Source organism: Balaenoptera borealis (genome assembly GCF_965194805.1).
Source record: "Balaenoptera borealis genome assembly, chromosome: 6".
Lineage (NCBI taxonomy): Eukaryota > Metazoa > Chordata > Mammalia > Artiodactyla > Balaenopteridae > Balaenoptera > Balaenoptera borealis.
This window is the reverse complement of record NC_138863.1, coordinates 9,729,495-9,751,512: the sequence shown is the minus strand read 5'-3', so window position 1 is coordinate 9,751,512 and position 22,018 is coordinate 9,729,495. Positions and strand designations below refer to the sequence as shown.

General features: G+C 39.9%; 1 protein-coding gene across 1 annotated transcript in view; it reads right to left on the bottom strand.

Annotated features, from left to right (window-relative positions):
- The window catches only part of DNER (delta/notch like EGF repeat containing), a 327,914-nt gene that overhangs the window by 82,026 nt on the left and 223,870 nt on the right, over positions 1-22,018 (bottom strand). The window contains exon 7 of the mRNA XM_082396186.1: positions 17,638-17,751. Coding sequence (XP_082252312.1) covers positions 17,638-17,751 — 114 coding nt within the window. The remainder of the gene's footprint in view (positions 1-17,637; positions 17,752-22,018) is intronic.

The following is a 22,018-nucleotide window of genomic DNA, read 5'->3' as shown; positions in this document are numbered from 1 at the left end:
TCACAGAAAGCTTGAATATTGAGTGAATGTAGTTTCAAAAATTAAACTGCAGCCCAGATAAGAAACGTTGTATATTCAATATCTAGATATATAAATATAAGCACCTTTGCAAGTAATCCCAAACTCAGATATAGTGGTATATGAATCTGATTTCTCTGTATAAAAATAGGGAAGTTGATGACCCAAGGCTACGGCAAAGACTGGTATAAAATGCAGCTCTGCACTGAATTTTCAGGGTGCAGGGCAGTTCTGAGAGTGCTGGTAGAAAGATGTTTTACACCACACGGTAGAAATGGCCTTGGATCATCTATAGCTGAGATTCAGCCAGAACATATTTCATCTTTCCAAGAAACATTCTAAAAATGAACCAAGATTCTCATTCACTCTATTTTCTCCTCTGCCTCTCCCTCCATCCTCTCTCTCTCAACACATACACACAGACACACATTACATATAAACAGCTTTAAACTCCATCTCCAATAGTAGGAACTTTTCTGCATTTTCTTGTTCCTGAATAATGTTACAAGTCTAAAAGCAATTATTTTAGATAGCCTTTGGTAAAGTTTCTCTTTTTATTAGCATAACTCTTTAAGAACTTTGGTCTGTCTTTCAATAATCTCTTAAGGTAAATATTTCTGAAAATTCCTCTTGCAGAATATGCAAACCAAATTAGTTATGGTAGCAAAGGCAAGAGGGGTGGAAAACAAAATTTAACATTCTTGGGATCAGCTATGTTCCTGGGTACATTCAAACTCCAAAACATGAAGAACTCTATATAGGAGAACACGTGAAATACAGCTTTGTGGAATATTGTAATATAAGTAATACAAATAATAATAGTAATGTCTCTGAGCTAAAGGATTAGTAAGTTACTGGATGCTAATGGACTAGTATATCTGGATTTACAATCCTACTTGAAGAATAGAAAATGAAAAACTATTAGATAACGTTAACCAAAAGGTGCAGAGAGAATGATGAAGATGGTGATATTTCTTGTTTGGAATAGTTTATTTCAAACCATACGAACCTCACATGATGGACATCAGGAAATGTTGGAAGGAAAACACAGTAGCTCCAGAGAAAACCTCTATTTCAAACACAAGGAAGCAACTTCAAAGAGACTTAAAACAACCCATTGCAACAAGAAGAAAGTTTAGAAAAGGATGAAAGATTTAAGGATTAAAATGGAAAATAAAACAGAACTCCAAAAGAAATCTAAGCAATGAGGGGCTAATGAAAAAACTATGATTTAGCTAGTTGACTGTTGCTTCGAATTTTGTATTTGAGCCAATATTTATATGAATATGCCTGCTCAACATTTATTATGTAAAGAAAAAATCAACACCCTTGAAATATACATGCTATGGAAATCAGATATTTAAGACCAAAAGAAAACATTTCCAGAAGATTTTAAATTACAAGACAATAAAGTCACTCTATGTAGAAAGCTATTGAGATGTCAGAAGTTTCTGCAATATTAATAAGGGATCTATGGAATAAAGCATTCCTTCCATGAACCTGAACATTTTGTTCCATCTGCACTGCCAAAGTTACAATTATTTCTCTCCTCGCCTATCATAATAGTTTCCTGTGATGAGATTCCCTGTTCTATCTTACCCCTATGACAAATTCTCCAAATAGCAATGAGCATAATTTACTTAAAATGTAAATATTATCAAGGCTTCCAATTGCTCTTAGAATAAAATTTGACCTCCCTCCCATGAGCATCAAGTCCTGCGGGCTAGGACTCAGCTGACCACTCTGGCCCCTCTCTGTCTAGGAGCCAGCCCACTGGCCTCCATTCGGTTCCCCAAAAGACAAGCTACTCCCCATGCAGAGCCTTGCAACATGGCCTGGACATTGCTGCTCCTACCTGCTTTACAACTGGCTCCTCTTGCTTCTCGGCTTCGATGTTAAGACAGACAGGACTTCTCTGATCACCCCATTCTAGGCACCCCTTTCTTATTCTGTATCACAGTGTCCTGCTCACTACCTTCACAGCACTTCCCTGAATTTGCAGTGACATAGTTGTGGATGTCCTATCGTCTGTCTCCCAGCCCACATGACCACGGACTTCCTGGAGGAGGAGCCATGCTGGTTCCTCTCAACCTCGAGCCCCAGCACCCAGCATAGCGGCCACTCTGTAAATATTTATGCAATAGACGGACAAATGAATGGATGAGTGACAGAGGACACACTCTAACAGATTTATTACACACTAGGGTAATGAGTAAGACGGGATTGATAAATACGTTTTAGGTTTGGGGAGTTACAATGAGGAAATATGAAAAAGATGATTGGTCAATTGTTGTTTTAATGACAGAGGTATAAATGAATAATCACTGAATCAAGATGAAGGTAGACAATGTAGTTCATCTAAGGGGCTTGATGAGCTGCAAAGGGAAGCAAAGATAAAGAAGAGCTTTGACTCTCAAAAAACTTATTCTCTAACTGAAGAGCCCAGAAGGGCACATTTCGGATGATGAAGGAACAACTTGAGGCCTTTTTTTTTCTTTCTGCAAACATTTTACTGAACGATTCCAGTGTGGTGTGAGGTTGGAGGGACCGGCCCAGGCTGTCAACATGAGATCAGTGTGTGCAGCGCAGGCTCTAGAGTGGCAGTGATTCTAAAGAAAGATGGCTTATTACCGGGGTGGGGCAGGCCAGGAAAACCTCATGGGAGAGTTGGGTTTTGTGCTGGGCTTCAAAGAAAAGCTCAAGATTTGGCTGGGCAGAGAAGGATGAGGAATGATATTAGAATCAGAGAAGAGGTTTTGGCTGATGTTTATGGAAAACTTAATTGGAACCACATTTGTTCTGGTTCTAAGAAAGCAGACAGTTATGTAAGATAAAGAGGAAAGGGGGGAATATCTAGGAAAAGCAATTACAAAAACATCAGACGTAAAAGGCCCAAGGCGATTACATATAAAATGTGACTTTTAATTTTTAAGAAAAGCCATTTGAGAGAGTAAAAACCACTTGAAGGACTTTCTCTTTAGGAGAACAGAAAGACAAATTTAGATCTAAGACAGGAAAATGAAAAATAACTAGGAAATAGTCAGAGGAATGTTAAATCAACTTTTCCCCAGTTCAGCCTAAATAGAGAGAAGGCGGAAGAGATGAAAATTATTTAAAGTAGATGAATTATATGAGCAAAAATAATTGGCTATTAACAATGGAAATTTAGAGGTTTAGTCAGAAGGTTCTGCGATTTCCTTTGGGCATTGATTTATCTAACCTGTACTAATTGAGACCAACCATGTACCAGGCACTGCTCAAGACCTTATATTCTGGTGAGAAAAACAAATAGAAAGATAAGTAAATAGATATCATTAGTTAGTGCTACATGCTACTGAAGCAGGTAAGGGGCAGAGAATAATGGGGGTCATCTTAAATAGTGTAGTTAGGGAGACCTAAATGACCAGAGGGCATGAGCCATATTCAAGCTGGGAGGAAGGGTTCCAGCAGGTGCAAATGCCCAAGGAGCAAGTTGTGTCCAGAGGTGAATGGCGCCCCTTGCAGGACAATTCTCAAGTAATTGGTGTGTTTTAAGAATAAAAAGCCACCAGCAAAGAGTAGCAAGAAATGATGCTGGAGAGGCAACCAGGGACATGTGGGCCCTGGACCACATTTTTGATGGCAGATCACCAAGGTTTGAGAGACAGGGAGTGAAAACATGGGCTTTCCATTTGAGAAGGATCACTTTGGCTACTGTGTGGAGAACAGACTGCAGGAGACAAGAATGAACCAGAAAGAGAAGCCAGGAAGCTTCCAAGGAGTCCAGACAGAACTGGAACCTAGAAGAACCCAAGAGGCTGGGAATCTTGGGCAAATGATGTAACCATTCTCTCTGACATGAAAAACAGGAAAATTTCCCTGTAAGAGAGTCAGAGGATTGCCTTCCACACAAAAGAAGGATCTTGATGTCTCAACTCACGGAAATTCTAAGTCTGGAGAAAAATAAAATAAAATAAAAAGATAGGAACTAAGAAATGGGACGTGCAAGGGAGACACAGGTCCTGAATACCTACCATATACTACCCAGCAAGTCCATGAGACAGGCATTATGTTTTACATAGTATGAAACTGAGACCCAGAAGGGTTAAGTAACTTGACCAAAGCCATCTGGTAATTGACAGAAGTGAAATTCAACACAAGTCTGTCCCTCTCCAAGGACTTAATGAATTTTTAGCCTCAGTTTCTTCATCTGCTTTTTTAAAAAATAACACTCATTTTCATGAATTTTAAATGGGCTGATGTGTAGAAACGTCTGGTTTCCACTTCCACACAAAGAAGATCAAAGGGGTGCTAGGCCCTGTTGCTAGGTTTGCCAATGTCGAGGCCGTACCAGGCATAGGGCCATTATCCCCTTTCTTGTGGATGTCAAGGCTTCTGTTGGCAAAGAAGGCTTTACAGAAACTTTCTTGGGCTGCTCTGAGTAATTAATCCCTGAGGGAACTCTGTAACTTTGCTCTTCAAGCAAGTGGCTCTCAACCCTGGCTGCACTGAAACCACCTGGAGAGTTTTTAAAAATTCAGTGCCTGGTTCCCACCTCTGGAGATACTAACTTAATCGGCCTGAGCTGTGGCCTGCCTTCAGGATTTTTTAAGGAGGATCCACCTTTCCTTTACACAGTTTTTTTCCCTGCTGGTAGCCACAGTGTTTCTTTCTATTTGGTCCTGAGGAGGGAAATGCATACACTATTACGAAGTTTCATAACTATCTTTTTCTCCCAACCAAGACAGATTTAATCTTTGCATGTGGTATGATAGCACTCTACTGCTACAGTATTTATTTACTACTTTTAACCCCCCAAATTCCATTATCACTTGACAACTGTGCACCAGTTTTCCTCTTTTCTTAAACCAACACGCCTCTTTCCTCAGTCCTTATACTTCGGATGAAATGGACCCCAAATGCCAGCTCCAAGGGTGACCTTGTGTCTAAAGCCTGGCTAGCCAAAGTATTCCATACCATGGCCGCATTGGTTCAGGGGTGGGCAAATGTCTCAATTCAAAACAATCCAAGTCAGCCTCACGGCTTTTGACTTATTGGGAGAAGACAAACTCTGCTCCAGCCATTCTGACAGTGGATCCAACACAGGAAAGGAGAGATAAGATTGTTGGAGAGATAAAAACTCAGGCTTGATGATATTGAGCCCCTGGATCAAGTCATGCTTGAGTTCATCCTGCATATTTGTTACATGAGCCAATGCCCTCTTTTTTTTTCACTAGCCTATTTGAATTGGATTGTTTGTTACTTTAAAATCAAGATTTTTAATGGATACAGAGATGCTCTAAAAATTATCTTGTATGGAAAACAAAAGGCTATCACCTAACCTAGCCAATCCTCCTAATAAACATATAATAATAATTAAAAAACAAAATGTATGATAAGAGTAAGGGGAATGAAAGACAGACACAGAGGAACAGCTGTGGTCTGAGGAAATGGGGTAGAACAAGAAAAGCTTTCACAAGCGTATTTACGAGTTAGATATAATTGGATTCTTTTAGAATTCTCAAAGACTGCAAATAAAAGATAAGCATTGTTCGGGTGTTTTCTAATTGATTGGTATTTCTTCAACTGAGTCTCATCTCTGCACCTGGACCACAAGGTTTCCGGGTTTGTAAAAGTTAAATACAACTTTGTAAGCCCTTTAAACAAGTAGTTCTAGTTCTAGTTCTAGAAGCTTGTCCCACAGAACTAGATGAACAAATGCATAAAAAACACATGTATGAAATGTTCTCTGCGGCAGATAAAAAATAGCAAAAAGCAAAAAATCAAAAATGAATAAATGTCCCTTTGGCAGACTCTATTTCCTCAGTGATTCTTAGAAGCTGACGTTCCTCATTCTGTCCTGGCCCCTCTTCTCTTCCCCTCCATGTTCTTTCCTGGGGGGTCTCACACATGCCTGTGGCTGAAATTAAGACCTATAAGTAGAAACCCCCTGAACTGACCTTTCCAGCCCAGTTCTCTCCCCCATGCTCAGGTTCATTGTTCCTTTGACAACTTCACAATTCCCTCTGACTCCTCCATGGGCTTCTCGTGCTCATGTCTTAGCCTCCCCTCTCAAAGCTGCTCGCTACCCAAGAGCACCCCCATAAGGAAGGTGCCTGCACCTTCTGAGAGCTGGCTTGCTCTGCCTGGCCCCGCTCCTCCTCCTCTTACAGCCGATCTGTCCATGTCCCTCTGTCTCCATGGTACACTCTAATTCATTCCACCATGCAGTTCACCTAAATTACCAGAGATTCCTAACAGGTTTCTCTGATTCTTGAACTCCTCTGGTCCCTTCTTCTCACTTCAGCCACAGTAATCCCTCCCAAATGTTAAAGTTCTGCCCTTCCCGGGCTAAGACTATGCCTGAAGTTACTCTCAGGTGACGCCCAATCACTTTATCATGGTGTTGAAAGGCCCACCGCAGCTGGCTCCTACGATGTCTCCAGCCTTTATCGTCCTTCCATCACATTCTGTGTCACAGCTCTGCAGAACTTCTTTTTGTTCCTCAGATATGCCACCCTCCCTCTCCCCTGCCTCATGCTGTTGATTCTCTCTTCCTGGGAGGATCTTTCGTCTGCCCTTCCTGGGAGGATCTTTCCTCTGCCCTTCCCGGGAGGATCTTTCCTCTGCCCGCAGCCCTCACTGATTCATCTTGCTGCTGCTTCTCCTTCGGGTCTTGGTTGAAACATCAGCATCCTTGGAACACTTCCTGACTTTCCTCCCAGGCCCCAGTCTCAGTGAGGCACCCCTCTTCTCAACCACCCAATCACCCCAAGACAGCTCCATCAGAGCCTTGGTCGTATCTTCATACCCGCTATTCCATAAGCACCAAGAGCTAAAGCCCTACCTGTCTTATTCACTCCCGGATCCCTTGTGATCGGCTGCCACAAGACAGGTAATCAATAAATGGCATGTGAATGATTAATTCTTTTAAGTACATAATGCCACATTCGTATGATAGAATAAAACACAGCCATTAATCACCACCTTTTAGAAAAATAATTAACAATACAAGATTATTTGAAACACAGTGTTCACTTTTAGAAACTCATTACAAAAGAGAATGCACAGTGAGATCCAATTTCAGTTTTCTAAAATGTGCGTTAAAAAGATTTCAAAGATGTTCACCTATAATTTAAAATGATCTCTTTTAAGGATAGAATTGTAGGGGGTTTTTTCCTTTGAGCTTATCTGAGCATAGATTCCTTTGATAATCAAGAAAAAATGAGAAAAATTACGTAAAAATGTTATATAAAGTCCTGGGCTGTAACAGAAAAGAGAGTCATAGTCGAACGCCGTGACAATGACCAGTGGTGAGTAGATCGTCCCATGGGAAGGCCCTGGATCATAGTGACCAGAAGTATTGCTAAGTGTAGAACAGTCAGGAGGTGAAAATGAGGAAGGGACTCTAAAAATGGCAAATTCTTCATAGAAATTACAATAAAATATAATTGGGTCAATTTAAAAGAACATTCAGGTTGCGTCCATGACCTGGCTATTGTAATTAGTGCTGAGGTGAACGCTGGGGTGCGTGTGTCTCTTTGACTTATGGTTTTCTCAGGGTATATGCCCAGTAGTGGGATTGCTGGGTCGTATGGTAATTCTATTTTTAGTTTTTTAAGGAACCGCCATACTGTTCTCCATAGTGGCTGAACTTAAATGTCCATTGACAGATGAATGGATAAAGATGTGTGTGTGTGTATGTGTGTGTGTGTGTGTGTGTGTGTGTGTGTATATATATATATACACACACACACACACACAATGGAATATTACTCAGTCATAAAAAGGAATGAAACTGGGTCATTTGTAGAGACCTGGATGGACCTAGAAAGTGTCATACAGAGTGCAGTAAGTCAGAAAGAGAAAAACAAGTATCGTATATTAACGCATATATGTGGAATCTAGGAAAATGGTACAGATGAACCGGTTTGCAAGGCAGAAATAGAGACACAGATGTAGAGAACAAACGTATGGACACCACGGGGGGAAGCGGGGGGCGGGGGGAAGAATTGGGAGATTGAGATTGACATATATACACTAATATGTATAAAATAGATAATTAATAAGAACCTGCTGTCTAGCACAGGGAACTCTACTTTGCTGTACAGCAGAAACTAACACAACATTGTAAAACAACTGCACCCCAACAAAAATAAGAATAAAAAAACAGAAGAAGAACAGTGGGAAAATACCTGCAGAAAAGGGTTATATTAAGAAGGAGAAGCCTAAGTATCTATCTTCAGCTGCCTTTTCTCAATATAATATTAGGTCACATGAAATGAGAATTAGATTGGAAAAACAGAGTCGAAGAAAAGTTTACTGAATCAAAAATAGAATATGATAAAGTCATAAACAAGCATCCTTTTACTTTCCCAGCTTTATTTGTTCAATTTCTCTCAGGCCTCGGCCTCTCTGTCAGTCCCACTTTAATATGCTGTAGGAGTCGCAGCCTAGATCTGAATAGTTCAGAATCAGACCCTGGACTGTATCGTGTGGTACTTTGGTCCAAGTAAGACAAAAATTTCACTCTAGCCTTCTCCGATTGCTATGGTGTAGAGTTGGGGAATGTATAAGGAGATAAAATCTGCAGCAAGAAAAAATAAAAATTCCATTTATTTCTTGGGTATTTGTATTTCTATTGCAAAGCATCTTTGTTGCTTTTAAGAACAATTATATGGACATTCTGCTTCTGATATGGAAAAGTAAGCTTTGAACAAACAGACTGTCCCACAAATAACTCTGAACTCCAGACCAAAAAACCCTACACCTACTTCATGACTCTGAAAGTGAACAAAAGCAGGCAAGTTTTGAAGAGGAGTCCAAATACGGAAGCAGCAGCCAGCCTGGGCTGAGTTCCATGTCTGGGGAGCTCACCCTGCAGGCATTCTCAGCTGGGACTATGGCCCAGGGAGACCAAGACACTAGCATCAAACCTGCTCTTTCTGTCCAAAAGAACCCCGGGAAGGAGCCCAGGACAGTCACCCCGTGAGGAGTGAGGAGGTCCTGGGGAAGAAGAGAACCAGAGAAGGGGACCCCCAAAGTCTTTATCTGAACTCTTCCCGTGTCTCTGGGTGACCCCTAAACCATACACGAATGGGGCACTGAAAGGATGAGATCCAAACCCTCGCCTCACCGCTGCTATTACTAAGTTTGCAATGAACCTAACCAGTAAGGGTCACCTGGTTACAGCAGTGAACACTGGTTAATCCATCTTGGCTACAGTTTCCTCGAACATAAAATGATACTGCTGTAACTGCTTCCAGCTATTTACTTATTCATGCATTCAACATGGCTCACAGGAAGTCTAGAGTCTTGAGGAATTCTTGGGGAAGTCTAGAGTCCCATGAGAAAAAGCAGACATGCACCCAAATAGCTCTCACACAAGGTAGAACTTGAACAGAGAAGGAGCTTGGTGCAGCAGAGAGAACACGGACCCCAGAACCAGACAAAGCTGGGCTTGTACCTTGGGTCCACCAAGACCTAGAGCCTCGGGATCTGCCTTGTACAACAGTTGTGGGGATTAAATAGTGGCATTCGTATTAATCACTCACTCTCTGCTAGGCACTTTCTGTGCACTGTATACTCACTTAGTTCTTATAACAACTCATTGGGTAGATATTAATACCACTCACCCTCTAGAAATGCAGAAAATAAGGTATAGGGAATTTCAGTTTACTTGCCCAAGGTCACCAAGTGCTAAGTGATCAAACAGATGCAAACTCAAGCAGCAAGTCTGCTCGAGCCCCAGCTGTTAACTGCTATGTTTTGTTGAATAATAACTTCAAGTGCCAAACACAGTGCTTAACACAGAGTAGGCACTCAACAAGTGGCCAATATCATCACAACTGTTATGATTACTGCTGCTGCTGTGTGATTACAGTGATTAGCTACAAGAGAGAAAGAGGTGAAGTTCAAGGCGTTTACCTGAAATAATGCTAAATAATCTTTATGTGCATGTCTAGACACACACCTTAAGAAATCAGAATTTGTGGTGACCTATTTAGGTATAGCCTACCTCTTTTTAAAAAGAAAAGCACCAAGCTATCATTATTTATTTCTTCATTCACTCATCACACTGTAACTTCCAACCGCCATCTGCCAGCACTAAACCAAGCATCAGAACGGTTCCCAGAGGGGAAGCATAGATAAAAGTGAGGAACAGGACCCATCACTCACTCAAATGAGTGCAGCTGGTCCCCACTGCTAATGGGAGAAGCAGACAAACAAAATTCCTTGCAGTGTTTTGATACAATCTCAGAGAAACTGTGCTATATGGAAAAAAGAAAAGAAAAAGAACAAAAAGGAAATATGAACTTAGCCATAAATCAAAAATTAATCAGCATGCACCAAACACAGAAATAAAATTTTACTCACACTTAATAAGTCTTAATACCCTGCTTTGTTTCCAAAAGATGAAACTATATACCACTTGGAACTCCAAGGATCTCAGCTGTCACGATTCCTAAATGAAGTGGTGATTTAGGGATAATGCCAAATTTTAAAAGAATAAGAACAGTATTTTATTTGGGGCTCTTATGAGGACATGTTGCACATTTCTTAAATAAATACATGCAGTTTTATATGATCCTAAGAGAGTACTTTCACCAAATCCTACATACCAGGATACTGGGGAAAACAACCAAATACCAGAACTGTATAACTCCTAAACCCTTATTGGGTAACATGCCAGTTTCTGAACAATACACATTATCTCAGAGATAATTTTTATGACATGTGTGGCTATTGCCTATAAATCCCTTTAAGATGAAAGGTATTACCCTGACATTTGAGTTGGACAAAAGAACTTATATGGCTAGATTACTCAAGGCTATAAAATGTAGATAAACAAAAATAGTTTGGATAAACCCTTGGAGCATGTTGCAATGGGATTTAACCTAGAGGGCATTCAGGCCAACATTAAGTTTTAGACTCAGGCCTTCCTTAGAGATTATGAAACTTTTCTCTATAAACACTGCTTGAAACAACAAGATGGATTTATTGATTTAGCAAGGGATTAGGAGTAGGGACACTTAAAGGTAATAGTGAACCCTTTTACAACAAGGAAGCATGGCTGGAAGAGATAAAAAAGACATGACCCACCCAAGGTGATAGGACTCTATTCATCACCACCATCATCGTCATCATCATCATCATCATCACCATCATCACCATCATCACCATCATCATCATCATCATCATCATCACACCTAACATTTGTTCAACACTTACTATTTGCCAAGCACAGTGCTAAGGGTTTTTAGGGTTTTTTCTATTCTTCATATCAACTGATAAAGGGTATGCTACTATCGTTCTCCTTTTCTAAATGAGGAAAATGAGCCTCAGGGAAGCAAAAACCTGTAAAAGAAGTGGGTCCAGACTTCAAACCCAAGCAGTGTGACCCGAAAAACCCACATTCATAACCACTCCACTCTCCCACTCGTCATCAAGCCCAGACTCACGTCTCCTGAACTCCAGGCCACAGAAGGACACCAGCTGTCCACACTTGGCAACAGAGTTTCCAAGTTACAAGATCTGCATGTCTGTACAGATGGCCAACACGCACATGAAAAGATGTTCAACATCTCTAATTATTAGAGAAATGCAAATCAAAACTACAATGAGGTACCATCTCATACCAGTCAGAATGGCCATCATTAAAAAGTCTACAAATAACAATTCTGGAAAGGGTGCGGAGAAAAGGGAACCCTCCTACACTGTTGGTGGGAATGCAAACTAGTGCAGCCACTATGGAAAACAGTATGGAGGTTCCTCAAAAAATTAAAAATAGAGCTACCATATGATTCAGCAATCCCACTCCAGGGCATATATCCGGACAAAGCTATAATTCGAAAAGATACATGCACCCCTATGTTCACTGCAGCACTATTTAGTAGCCAAGACATGGAAACAACTTAAATGTCCATTGACAGATGAATGGGTAAACAAGATGTGGTACATATATACAGTGGAATACTGCTCAGCCATAAAAAAAGAATGAAATAATGCCATTTGCGGCAACATGGATGGACCTAGAGATTATCATACTAAGTGAAGTAAGTCAGAAAGAGAAAGATAAATAACATGATATCACTTACATGTGGAATCTAAAATATGATACAAATGAACTTATCTGCAAAACAGAAACAGACTCACAGACATAGAGAACAGACTTGTGGTTGCCAAGGGGGAGGGGGGTGGGGAAGGGATGGATTGAGAGTTTGTGATTAGCAGATGCAAACTAGTATATATAGAATGGATAAACAACAAGGTCCTACTGTGTAGCATAAGGAACTATATTCGATATCCTGTTATAAACCATAATGGAAAAGAATATGAAAAATAATGTATGTGTGTATATATATATACATATATATACATATATGTGTGTATATATATATATGAATAACTGAATCACTTTACTGTACAGCAGAAATTAACACATTGTAAATCAACTATACTTCATTAAAATTAAAAAAATATTTTTTTAAAGATCTGCATGCCTGACAGTGGATCCAACGTTGCATTCTAAGAGTGAGAGGACTAAATGGGAGTCCTCTACCCGGTTGCAATACTTGCCGTCATAATTGTAATGCAACAGCAGTTCATCCAAATTTTATTTATCTGTAATCCTAGCCAAGGGTGTCACACCAGAAAACGTCTTTACATTCATATTTTTAAGATACACTGGATCAAATGATATTTCCTCAGAATAGTCATGAAGCCCCCTATGCTCACTTTGTCTCTGATTACCATACGCCTTCTCTAATAGGTGGATGCCAGGAAGGTCATTAGATCCTATGAGACGTGCCAGCACGATGCAAACGGTCACACAGGCAGGGCCGACAAATGTGCTTTACTGCTGAATGTTTTTATCACCCCTGTTTTCTTTTTATTCTTTGTTCTACTTCTAATTCTCAAAGGAAAAAAATTTTTAATGAGATGCTGAAGCAAAGACGATGGCTAGACAGTAATACACAGATTTTACTTATTTGTGTATTCAAAAATACTCATATATTTAAATATACATATTTAAATACCAATAAGCAGTGATGGTAAGTATTTATAATTAGCCCTCCTCAGAGTAAAAATGCATTTAGTTCAAAATTTAAGGACCTCAAAGTTCTAAACCAAACATAAAGACAATATCAATGTAAAGAATATATACAGAGGCAATAAAACCAGCTCCCAATTATTTACCTTTGTTGTTTTCAATAAGTTAAAAATAAGAAAACACTCATGACAAGTTTACTTTTGTTTCTTAACAACCCCACTCTAACCAGAATCTGAAACTGCACTTTTCAAATATGGACCTCGCTAAAATTAAGTAGAAATTCAAAGAAAAGACAGGGCTCGTTGATGAAGGATAAAAATGTAAGTATAGAAGAGCGAATACCTTCCAGAAGGAGAACTCATGTGATAATTACTGTACGAGCTGTCTCTCAGGCCTCCCCGACCTTGAACTTTTGGAGAGAGGTTAAAAAGAGATGGGTACCCAGGAAAAAATTTAACCTCTAAGGACTCAGCCCAGATCAGATGGAAAAGGATCCTTGAAGGGAATAGGATGAAGATGAAAAGGACAGAAAAGAGCAAGGATGTGAATGAGCAGTGTTGAAAGCACTATTCAGAGGGAAGACCAGCTTTAATAGCTTTCTGGACTGGGAGAGATCATTGTAAAAGGATTTCACTGCACTTACAAAAAAAAAAAAAAAAAAGGAAGAAAATAATTTTTCTAGCTTTTTCCAGACTTAAGATTTTTAAGCAGTGACATTTAGAAGTTTTAAAACCCAATAAACTGAATTTATTTTACTCATGACTATGGTTACAAAGACCATCTTTTAAAATAAACAAAATAAAATTTACTTTAAAGAATATATTCAGAGATGGTATAGGCCAAGGGTTAAGAATGTTAGTGCTAAGTTACCTGGGTTTCAATTTCTAGCTATGTGATCTCAGGCAAGTTATTTACCCTCTCATGCCTCAGTTTCTCAATCTGTTCAATGGAATTATTAATATAATTTGCTTCATAGTATTGTAACCTTCTAATGAGTTACTAAGCATAGTGTGAGTGACTTCTGAGTGTTGACTTTTAAAATAAATTAACAAATATTTATTAACCTCCTACTAACATAAAATATGGAACTAAAAGCTCCATGATAGGATAATGAGAGTTAGTAAGAGAGAGATGAATAAAATACATTTGCCACCCTCAAAGAATATCACAGGGAAACAGGGCAGACAGAATCAACACAAACATGCAAAGGAGCAAGTGAAAATGGGGCAGAGAGCAAATAATATTAGGAAATAATTACTTATTTTCTTTGGTGTGGTATTGTAGATATCAAGGAGAATGTTCTTATTCTGATTTATTCTGTTCTTCAACTGATTTATTTTGGGATGAAATGTGATGATGCCTATAATTTACTTTCAAATTACTTTGCAAAAAAACAAACTATATATGTACATACAAAGCAAACATGCCAAAATGTTAATCACTGCAGGGGGAAGAAAAAGAAAGAAGAGGAGGCAGGAAAGGGTCAAGTGCTGGCTCTGAACTTTAGAACACTCTGTGGACTTGACACGCTTTCAAACTTGTTTTCACAGTGTGGCTGATATGAGAAAACTCCTGGAGATGCAGGCTTTTTTTAAGTGCAAGGTGCTCTATAAATATTAGTTTCTACAAAAACCACCCTAAGAACAGGTCAGTGGGAGGGCCTGCTTTTAAAATGCTGGCTGCTGAGAGACTTCAAAACACCGCAATGAATTCTTCCGCATTATAACTGAAGCCACTTTCCCTGGTCAGTCTTCAGTGAAGGTAAACCTCCGGATGAAAGTCTTCATATGAAGACTTGCTGGGAAATTCATCTCCATCATTTCAATTCTAGATCATCACATTTTCTCTAGGCTTTATCAAGACGGCATGGAGGAACTGATAGGCTATTGGATAAAGGAGAAGGTCTCTAGACAACCCTATGGACGGCCAGGTTTAAATTACTATCTATAGACCAAGGTCTCTGTGTATAGACTTGGCCCAGACATCCCCGCTCACTTCCAGACTCACCGCAACTGCCCAGCTGCCATCTCCACTTGAATGTCACACTCAACGTGTCCAAAATAGAACACTTTTCCTCCATGTTTCTTTTTCTCCATGAATGGCACAACCAACCGTAAAGTAAGAGAAGCCGCAGACTTGCCCCCTCACTCTCCCTCCCCCTCCATATCCCATCCATCTCCAGGCCCCTCCATTTTCCCTGCCAAGTTCTCCCAAATCCATCAGCTTCTCTCCTTTTCAAATTCTACCTTCCCTTCCTAGCAGTCAACATCGATTTCCCAGATTCCTACAACAGTCCCCCAAACTTTTCTGCTTACTCCCCGTCTTGTCTCTCTCCAACCCACATTCCACACTGCTCCACAAGAAAAATTTCAAATTCCTGTTTACATTTTTCAGTGGTTTAAGAGTAATCATTATTAGGAAAACAGTCATGATAAGGTGCCTAATACTTACTGAGCACTTACCCAGGCACTGTGCTAAGCGTCTTCTCATTCCACCGTCAGGGGCCCTAGGAAGTGGGCGTTATCATGGTCCCAATTTTACAGATTAAAAAACTGAGACACAGAGAAGTATGAAATCGCTGGCCCAGGGACGGAGCTGGTGAGCAAGAGGCAAAACGGGCTTCAAACCTAAGCCCCTGCCCTCCCGTCTGGGTTGAATATGACGTGCCCCAACACCACGCACAAAGCCCTGTGACGCCCTGAGGACTCAGCCGTCGTCACCCACTTTCTTCCCCTTTTCCCTTTGCTCCTCGGTGATGCCCTCAACTTCCCCAGCTTCCTCCTTCTCCTCATTCAGGGTCTCTACACGTGGGCACCTCTCCCGGGTCCCCAAAGCTAAGCAGATCCTTGTGCGTCTTCAAGGCACCGATTCCTGGATGTTAACTATGGACTTATCTGTGTCTGCACCATGGGAGGGGCCCTTTCAGCTTTGCCAACCCTAGGGCCCAGCACCCAGCTCAGTGCCTGGCATGTAGGATGTGCTTGGCAAATCTTTATCAACTAGAAAACGGAGCATGAGTGAGCACAAAATTCCTAGGCTCTGGTTCAAGGGTCATCCTTTACTACTAGTGTAACTTTGTGCAAGTCACTACCTCTCAGAGCCTCTGGGCTGGCCTCTGAACTTCCTGGCAGCAATCAGAAGTATGATAATAAAGCACTTTGGAGTTTTCAAAGACCTCTCCCCAAAATCCCATTCGATCCCAAAATGTCTCTGTGAGGGAAGCAGGGTCCTCAGCACACATGTTCACGAGAAAAGGGAAAGGAGGATCGGATGGGGTTGGGGGATTAATGGTTTGTCAGCAGTCAATCAGCCGCTGACCCTGAAGCCCGCCCTTGACTCTAAGCACAGCCTACAACCAGAGTTAGACGGCAAATGACTAACCCAGGGCGTGGCAAAGCTGTAAGAAACTGCCCAGCGCTCTGTACATTGGGTGACAATTGGTGCCGCTGACTCAGTCATCCGCCTGCCAACGTTTCCAGTTTTCCCATTTGCTTAAGACACTCAAGTGAAGAGGGGAGATGGTCCAGCACATATAATTCCATCATCATGGTAACCACATCCATCACAAGCACACACAGCTTGGGGATAACCAAAAGAGCCACAGCCACTCGTTCCTGCCCCTACCCAGGGGAGCAGAAGCCAGGACACAGAATTCACTTCCTTAGCCACTGTTCAGTGTTCAAAATATGAAAGGGTATGAGGCACCTGAGCCCTCGGGTTACCCAGGAGGTCGGTGGCCTTTTATCAACACCCATCCGTACCACTGCCCCACTCCAGCCTCTCAGCCAGGGGCAGTTCAGGTTATTCTGAGTACAGAGCTGCTTCCTTATACACGCAGACGCTACATTTAATCTCTTCAAAGGATGTCAGTCTACTCTATGTAGTTGTCAAGGTCACTTCTGTGGATCACGAGATCACATGCTCCTGATTATTTTAGGGGGGGAAAAAAACACCTCTAATATCATGTTATTCTTACAACATTAAAGGTTTAAAGCAATCCCTTCCATAACACCCCTCCAAGCAGAAATGGGAACAAAACTTCCTCCAAGTACAAAATCATTCCTTGAACACCAGTTCCATAGCTGGGATTATCTGCCTGCTTCTTCAAGGTGAAATTGAAAACAGTACAACTATTTTTTTATTAAAAGTAGCTCTAAAGATGTGGCTTTCCAGGGGACTAGAAGTCTCCAAGATGTTATAAAGTTGATTTAAAGACAAAAACAGGTGAACTTAATGTTGAAATTTTTTTAACGTAAACCAAATGCATAGTTTAAAAAATAGGAATCTTAACAAGTGAAATTTGCCATTAGAAAGAAATTCCATTTTATTATAGTTATTCATTTTCAATGTATAAATGAAAATTGCAGAAATTTTGAGATTATGTCTAATATTCAGACATAATTTCCAAGCTATTCTAGCACAGAGCTTAAAAGGAAAGGACTATCTTGTATCTTGTTTTATAAATGGAACAAAATAGGAAGTTCTCTTGAGTAGAGATTTTTCAGAAAATTGAAGTTCAAGGTCATCAAATTAATGTATGATTTAACATGGAAAACGTAAGTTATTCCTGGGGTAATAATATTTACCTTCTGGACACTGGCAGGTGAATCCACTGAGATCAGAAATGCAGGTTGCTCCATTTCTGCATGGGTCTAGGATACAATAGTCAATCTTGGATTGGCAAAGCTCTCCAGTATAACCTGAACAAAACAAGACAGACATTTATAAAATATTTTGTCCCAAAACTCTGATGAACCATCCCATGAATTGATGGAGTCAACTGGTACCCATCCAACCAAGGCAGCAGCATTAAGCTAATCTCCCAGGCAATCCTTGATCTAATTTGGTTTTACAACAAGAAACAATCAGAGCCATTTAGAATCATAGTTCAAAAGTCATTTGCTTTGCAAAAATCTTTATTGCAGGACTTCCCTGGTGGCGCAGTGATTAAGAATCCACCTGCCAATGCAGGGAACCCTGGTTCAAGCCCTGGTCTGGAAAGATCCCACATGCCACGGAGCAACTAAGCCTGTGCGCCACAACTACTGAGCTTGCGCTCTAGAGCCCGCGAGCCACAACTATGGAAGCCTGTGCGCCTAGAGCCTGTGCTCCGCAACAAGAGAAGCCACCGCAATGAGAAGCCCGCACACCACAACGAAGAGTAGCCCCCGCTCGCCACAACTAGAGAAAGCCCGCGCAGCAACGAAGATCCAACCCAGACCAAAAAAAAAAAAAAAAAAAATCTTTATGCAAAGAGAGACTTTTTTCAACGTTAGCTCCGAATTTTATTTTGAAATATTAGTCAGAACCTTCAGAAACTGAGCCTGAAGACCACGGTCCTTTCCTTCTGACCTAAGGAAAAACAGGCTCTATAATGTCTTGCTTGACCACTGAGATGACGGCCATTTTCCCAAGGTCATCCCAGTACCTATTAAAAAAAACCACTAGGAAAATTGCCAGGTAGATATTAAAATTTTTTAACTTTTTATATTTTACAGCTGGAAGACCTTCGGTGTTCAATTCACGCCCTATCCCTTCATTTTAAAGACAAAAAGGTTGAGACACATATAATATTAAGCACATGACTATATGCATCTTAATTCTAATTTGAAGCACAAACCCAACCCAGTAAATTTTCTCGGTGAAGCAAGCCTCCAGTGGTGATTTTTTTGGGTAATAACATAACCACATATGTGTGATGAGAAAATAAGGACTTGTATCTATTGGAATAGCCATGCAGCTGAGAAGCCTTAAATAAATTCCAAATACTTTGTTAACTTTGAAAACAAAGCCCCCCCAAAAGGCAAGTTTAAAAAATAACATGCAATTATGTTTTTTAGTTTAAAGTGGAAAATGATTATGAAAGAAAATTTGGAAAATACAAGATTTAAAATAGAAAGAGAAAAAAGTTACCCTTTTATGTTATTTGAGTGACAGAATTATTAATACTTTGGAGATAATTCCTATCAGAAATGTTTATGCACAGATATTTCCTACAAAATTATAATCATACTCTAACATTTTGTGCTTTCCAGAATGTACATAAAGTACATTAAAAACTTGTCTTTCTGAATTATTCGTTTTGAAAGACTGTCATTAGCACTTGTATTTGCAAAAATAAATCAGTGTTAGGAGAGAGATGATTGGCCTGAGCTTCAGTGACCTGCCAAACTAGTCTAAATTACAGACTGTGATCATGGAGGCCATTGTTTGCAATCCTACTCTTCCTTATGGGCTTTAAAACAGTCTAGGGGACTGTAGCTAATTCATGGGTATGAGAAGAGTAAGATAATCATGTAAACTAAAAATCCAAACACCAGGACAAAAATCTACTCCAAAATTCAGAACAGAATATCTTAATATAACAATTTTATGTTAATATATTTTCAAATAAAATGTCTAAATTCAGAATTATTCACATTTTGTCCATTTAATTTGATCTAGTCTCATCATACTTCCATATCATCCCTGTGGGTACCTTAAAGAAAATTTCTTGTCACCTATAAAAACTTCATTATGCATCCCTAACTAAAAGAGATTTATTTTGAAAAGATTACTTTTAATGGCCTCCTTAATGAATGTCTGGTCCCATTTACAAATTTAGTTAAACACTCTATATTTATTAATATCAACAATTTCTTTTTAAGAACCACATTGTCTGATAATACACAAATCTTCTCATGCCTTTAATTTGTTCTTATCTAATAGATCTAAATTGTTGGGGTTTTTTTTTGGCCGCTCTGCGTGGATTGCAGGATCTTCATTCCCTGACCAGGGATTGTATCTGGGCCCCCTGCAGTGGAAGTGCAAAGTCCTAACCACTAGACAGCCAGGGAATTCCCTAACAGATCTAATATTAAATTAAAACTATAAGCAAGGTGAATCTTCAGTGCGGTTAAATGCTCCAATATCGTACTCAAGTTTAGTAAGATTTCAATCCAAGAGTATAATCCACGTTTCTGATGTGGGGATGTTAGGGATTGTCATAATGGTTAGGGGGTCACACCGGCATTCCATGGTGGAGATGCTGAAGCCCTGCACTGCCGAAAATGGTCCAGAACAACACAGTTTTCTCAATCAAATGCCAATAGTCCCCTCCAATGAAGAACACTGCTCAAGGATCAGTCACTATACCATTGCTTTCTGTTCCAAGCTTTAAAAGCATTATATATTTGGGGTTTTTTTGTGTGACTTTTTTTTTTTTTAAGACCTTTAATGGAGTATAATTGCTTTACATTGTGTTAGTTTCTGCTGTATAACAACATGAATCAGCTATACATATACATATATCCCCATATCCCCTCCCTCTTGCGTTTCCCTCCCACCCTGCCTATCCCACCCCTCTAAGTGGTCACAAAGCACCAAGCTGATCTCCCTGTGCTATGTGGCTGCTTCCCACTATCTATTTTACATTTGGTAGTGTATATATGTCAATGCTACTCTCTCACTTCGTCCCAGCTTACCCTTCCCCCTTCCTGTGTCCTCAAGTCCATTCTCTACGTCTGCATCTTTATTCCTGTCCTGCCCCTAGATTCATCAGAACCATTTTTTTTTAGATTCCATATATATGTGTTAGCATATGGTATTTGTTTTTCTCTTTCTGACTTACTTCACTCTGTATGACAGACTCTAGGCCCATCCACCTCATTACAAATAACTCAATTTCATTTCTTTTCATGGCTGAGTAATATTCCATTGTATATATGTACCACATCTTCTTTATCCATTCATCTGTCAATGGACACTTAGGTCGCTTCCATATCCTGGCTATTGTAAATAGAGCTGCAATGAACACTGTGGTCCATGACTCTTTTTGAAATATGGTTTTCTCAGGGTATATGCCCAGTAGTGGAATTGCTGTGTCATATGGTAGTTCTATTTTTAGTTTTTTAAGGAACCTCCATGCTGTTCTCCATAGTGGCTGTATCAATTTACATTCCCACCACCAGTGCAGGAGGGTTCCCTTTTCTCCACACCCTCTCCAGCATTTATTGTCTGTAGATTTTTTGGTGATGGCCATTCTGACTGGTGTGAGGTGATACCTCACTATAGTTTTGATTTGCATTTCTCTAATGATTAGTGATATTGAGCATCCTTTCATGTGTTTGCTGGCAATCTGTATATCTTCTTTGGAGAAATGTCTATTTAAGTCTTCTGCCCATTTTTGGATTGGGTGTTTGTTTTTTTGATATTGAGCTGCATGATCTGCTTGTATATTTTGGAGATTAATCCTTTGTCAGTTGCTTCATTTGCAAATATTTTCTCCCATTCTGAGGGTTGTCTTTTCGTCTTGTTTATGGTTTCCTTTGCTGTGCAAAAGCTTTTAAGTTTCGTTAGGTCCCATTTGTTTATTTTTGTTTTTATTTCCATTTCTCTAAGAGGTGGGTCAAAAAGGATCTTGCTGTGATTTATGTCATAGAGTGTTCTGCCTGTGTTTTCCTCTATGAGTTTTATAGTGTCTGGTCTTACCTTTAGGTCTTTAATCCATTTTAGTTTATTCTTGTGCATGGTGTTAGAGAGTGTTCTAATTTCATTCTTTTACATGTAGCTGTCCAGTTTTCCCAGCACCACTTATTGAAGAGACTGTCTTTTCTCCATTGTATATTCTTGCCTCCATTATCCAAGATAAGGTGACCATAGGTGTGTGGGTTTATCTCTGGGCGTTCTATCCTGTTCCATTGATCTATATTTCTGTTTTTGTCCCAGTACCATACTGTCTTGATTACTGTAGCTTTGTAATATAGTCTGAAATCAGGGAGCCTGATTCCTCCAGCTCTGTTTTTCTTTCTCAAGATTGTAAAAGCATTATATTAAAGATTTTTAAAATATGGAAAACATGGAACTATAAAGAAAAAGGCCCTCTGTAATTAGCTGGACTGCAAAGTATACCCATATTGGCATGTCTATGACTTCAGTATAACTGGAGATGAAAAATAACAGTGGAGGAGTGTGGGAGGGATCAGAGAG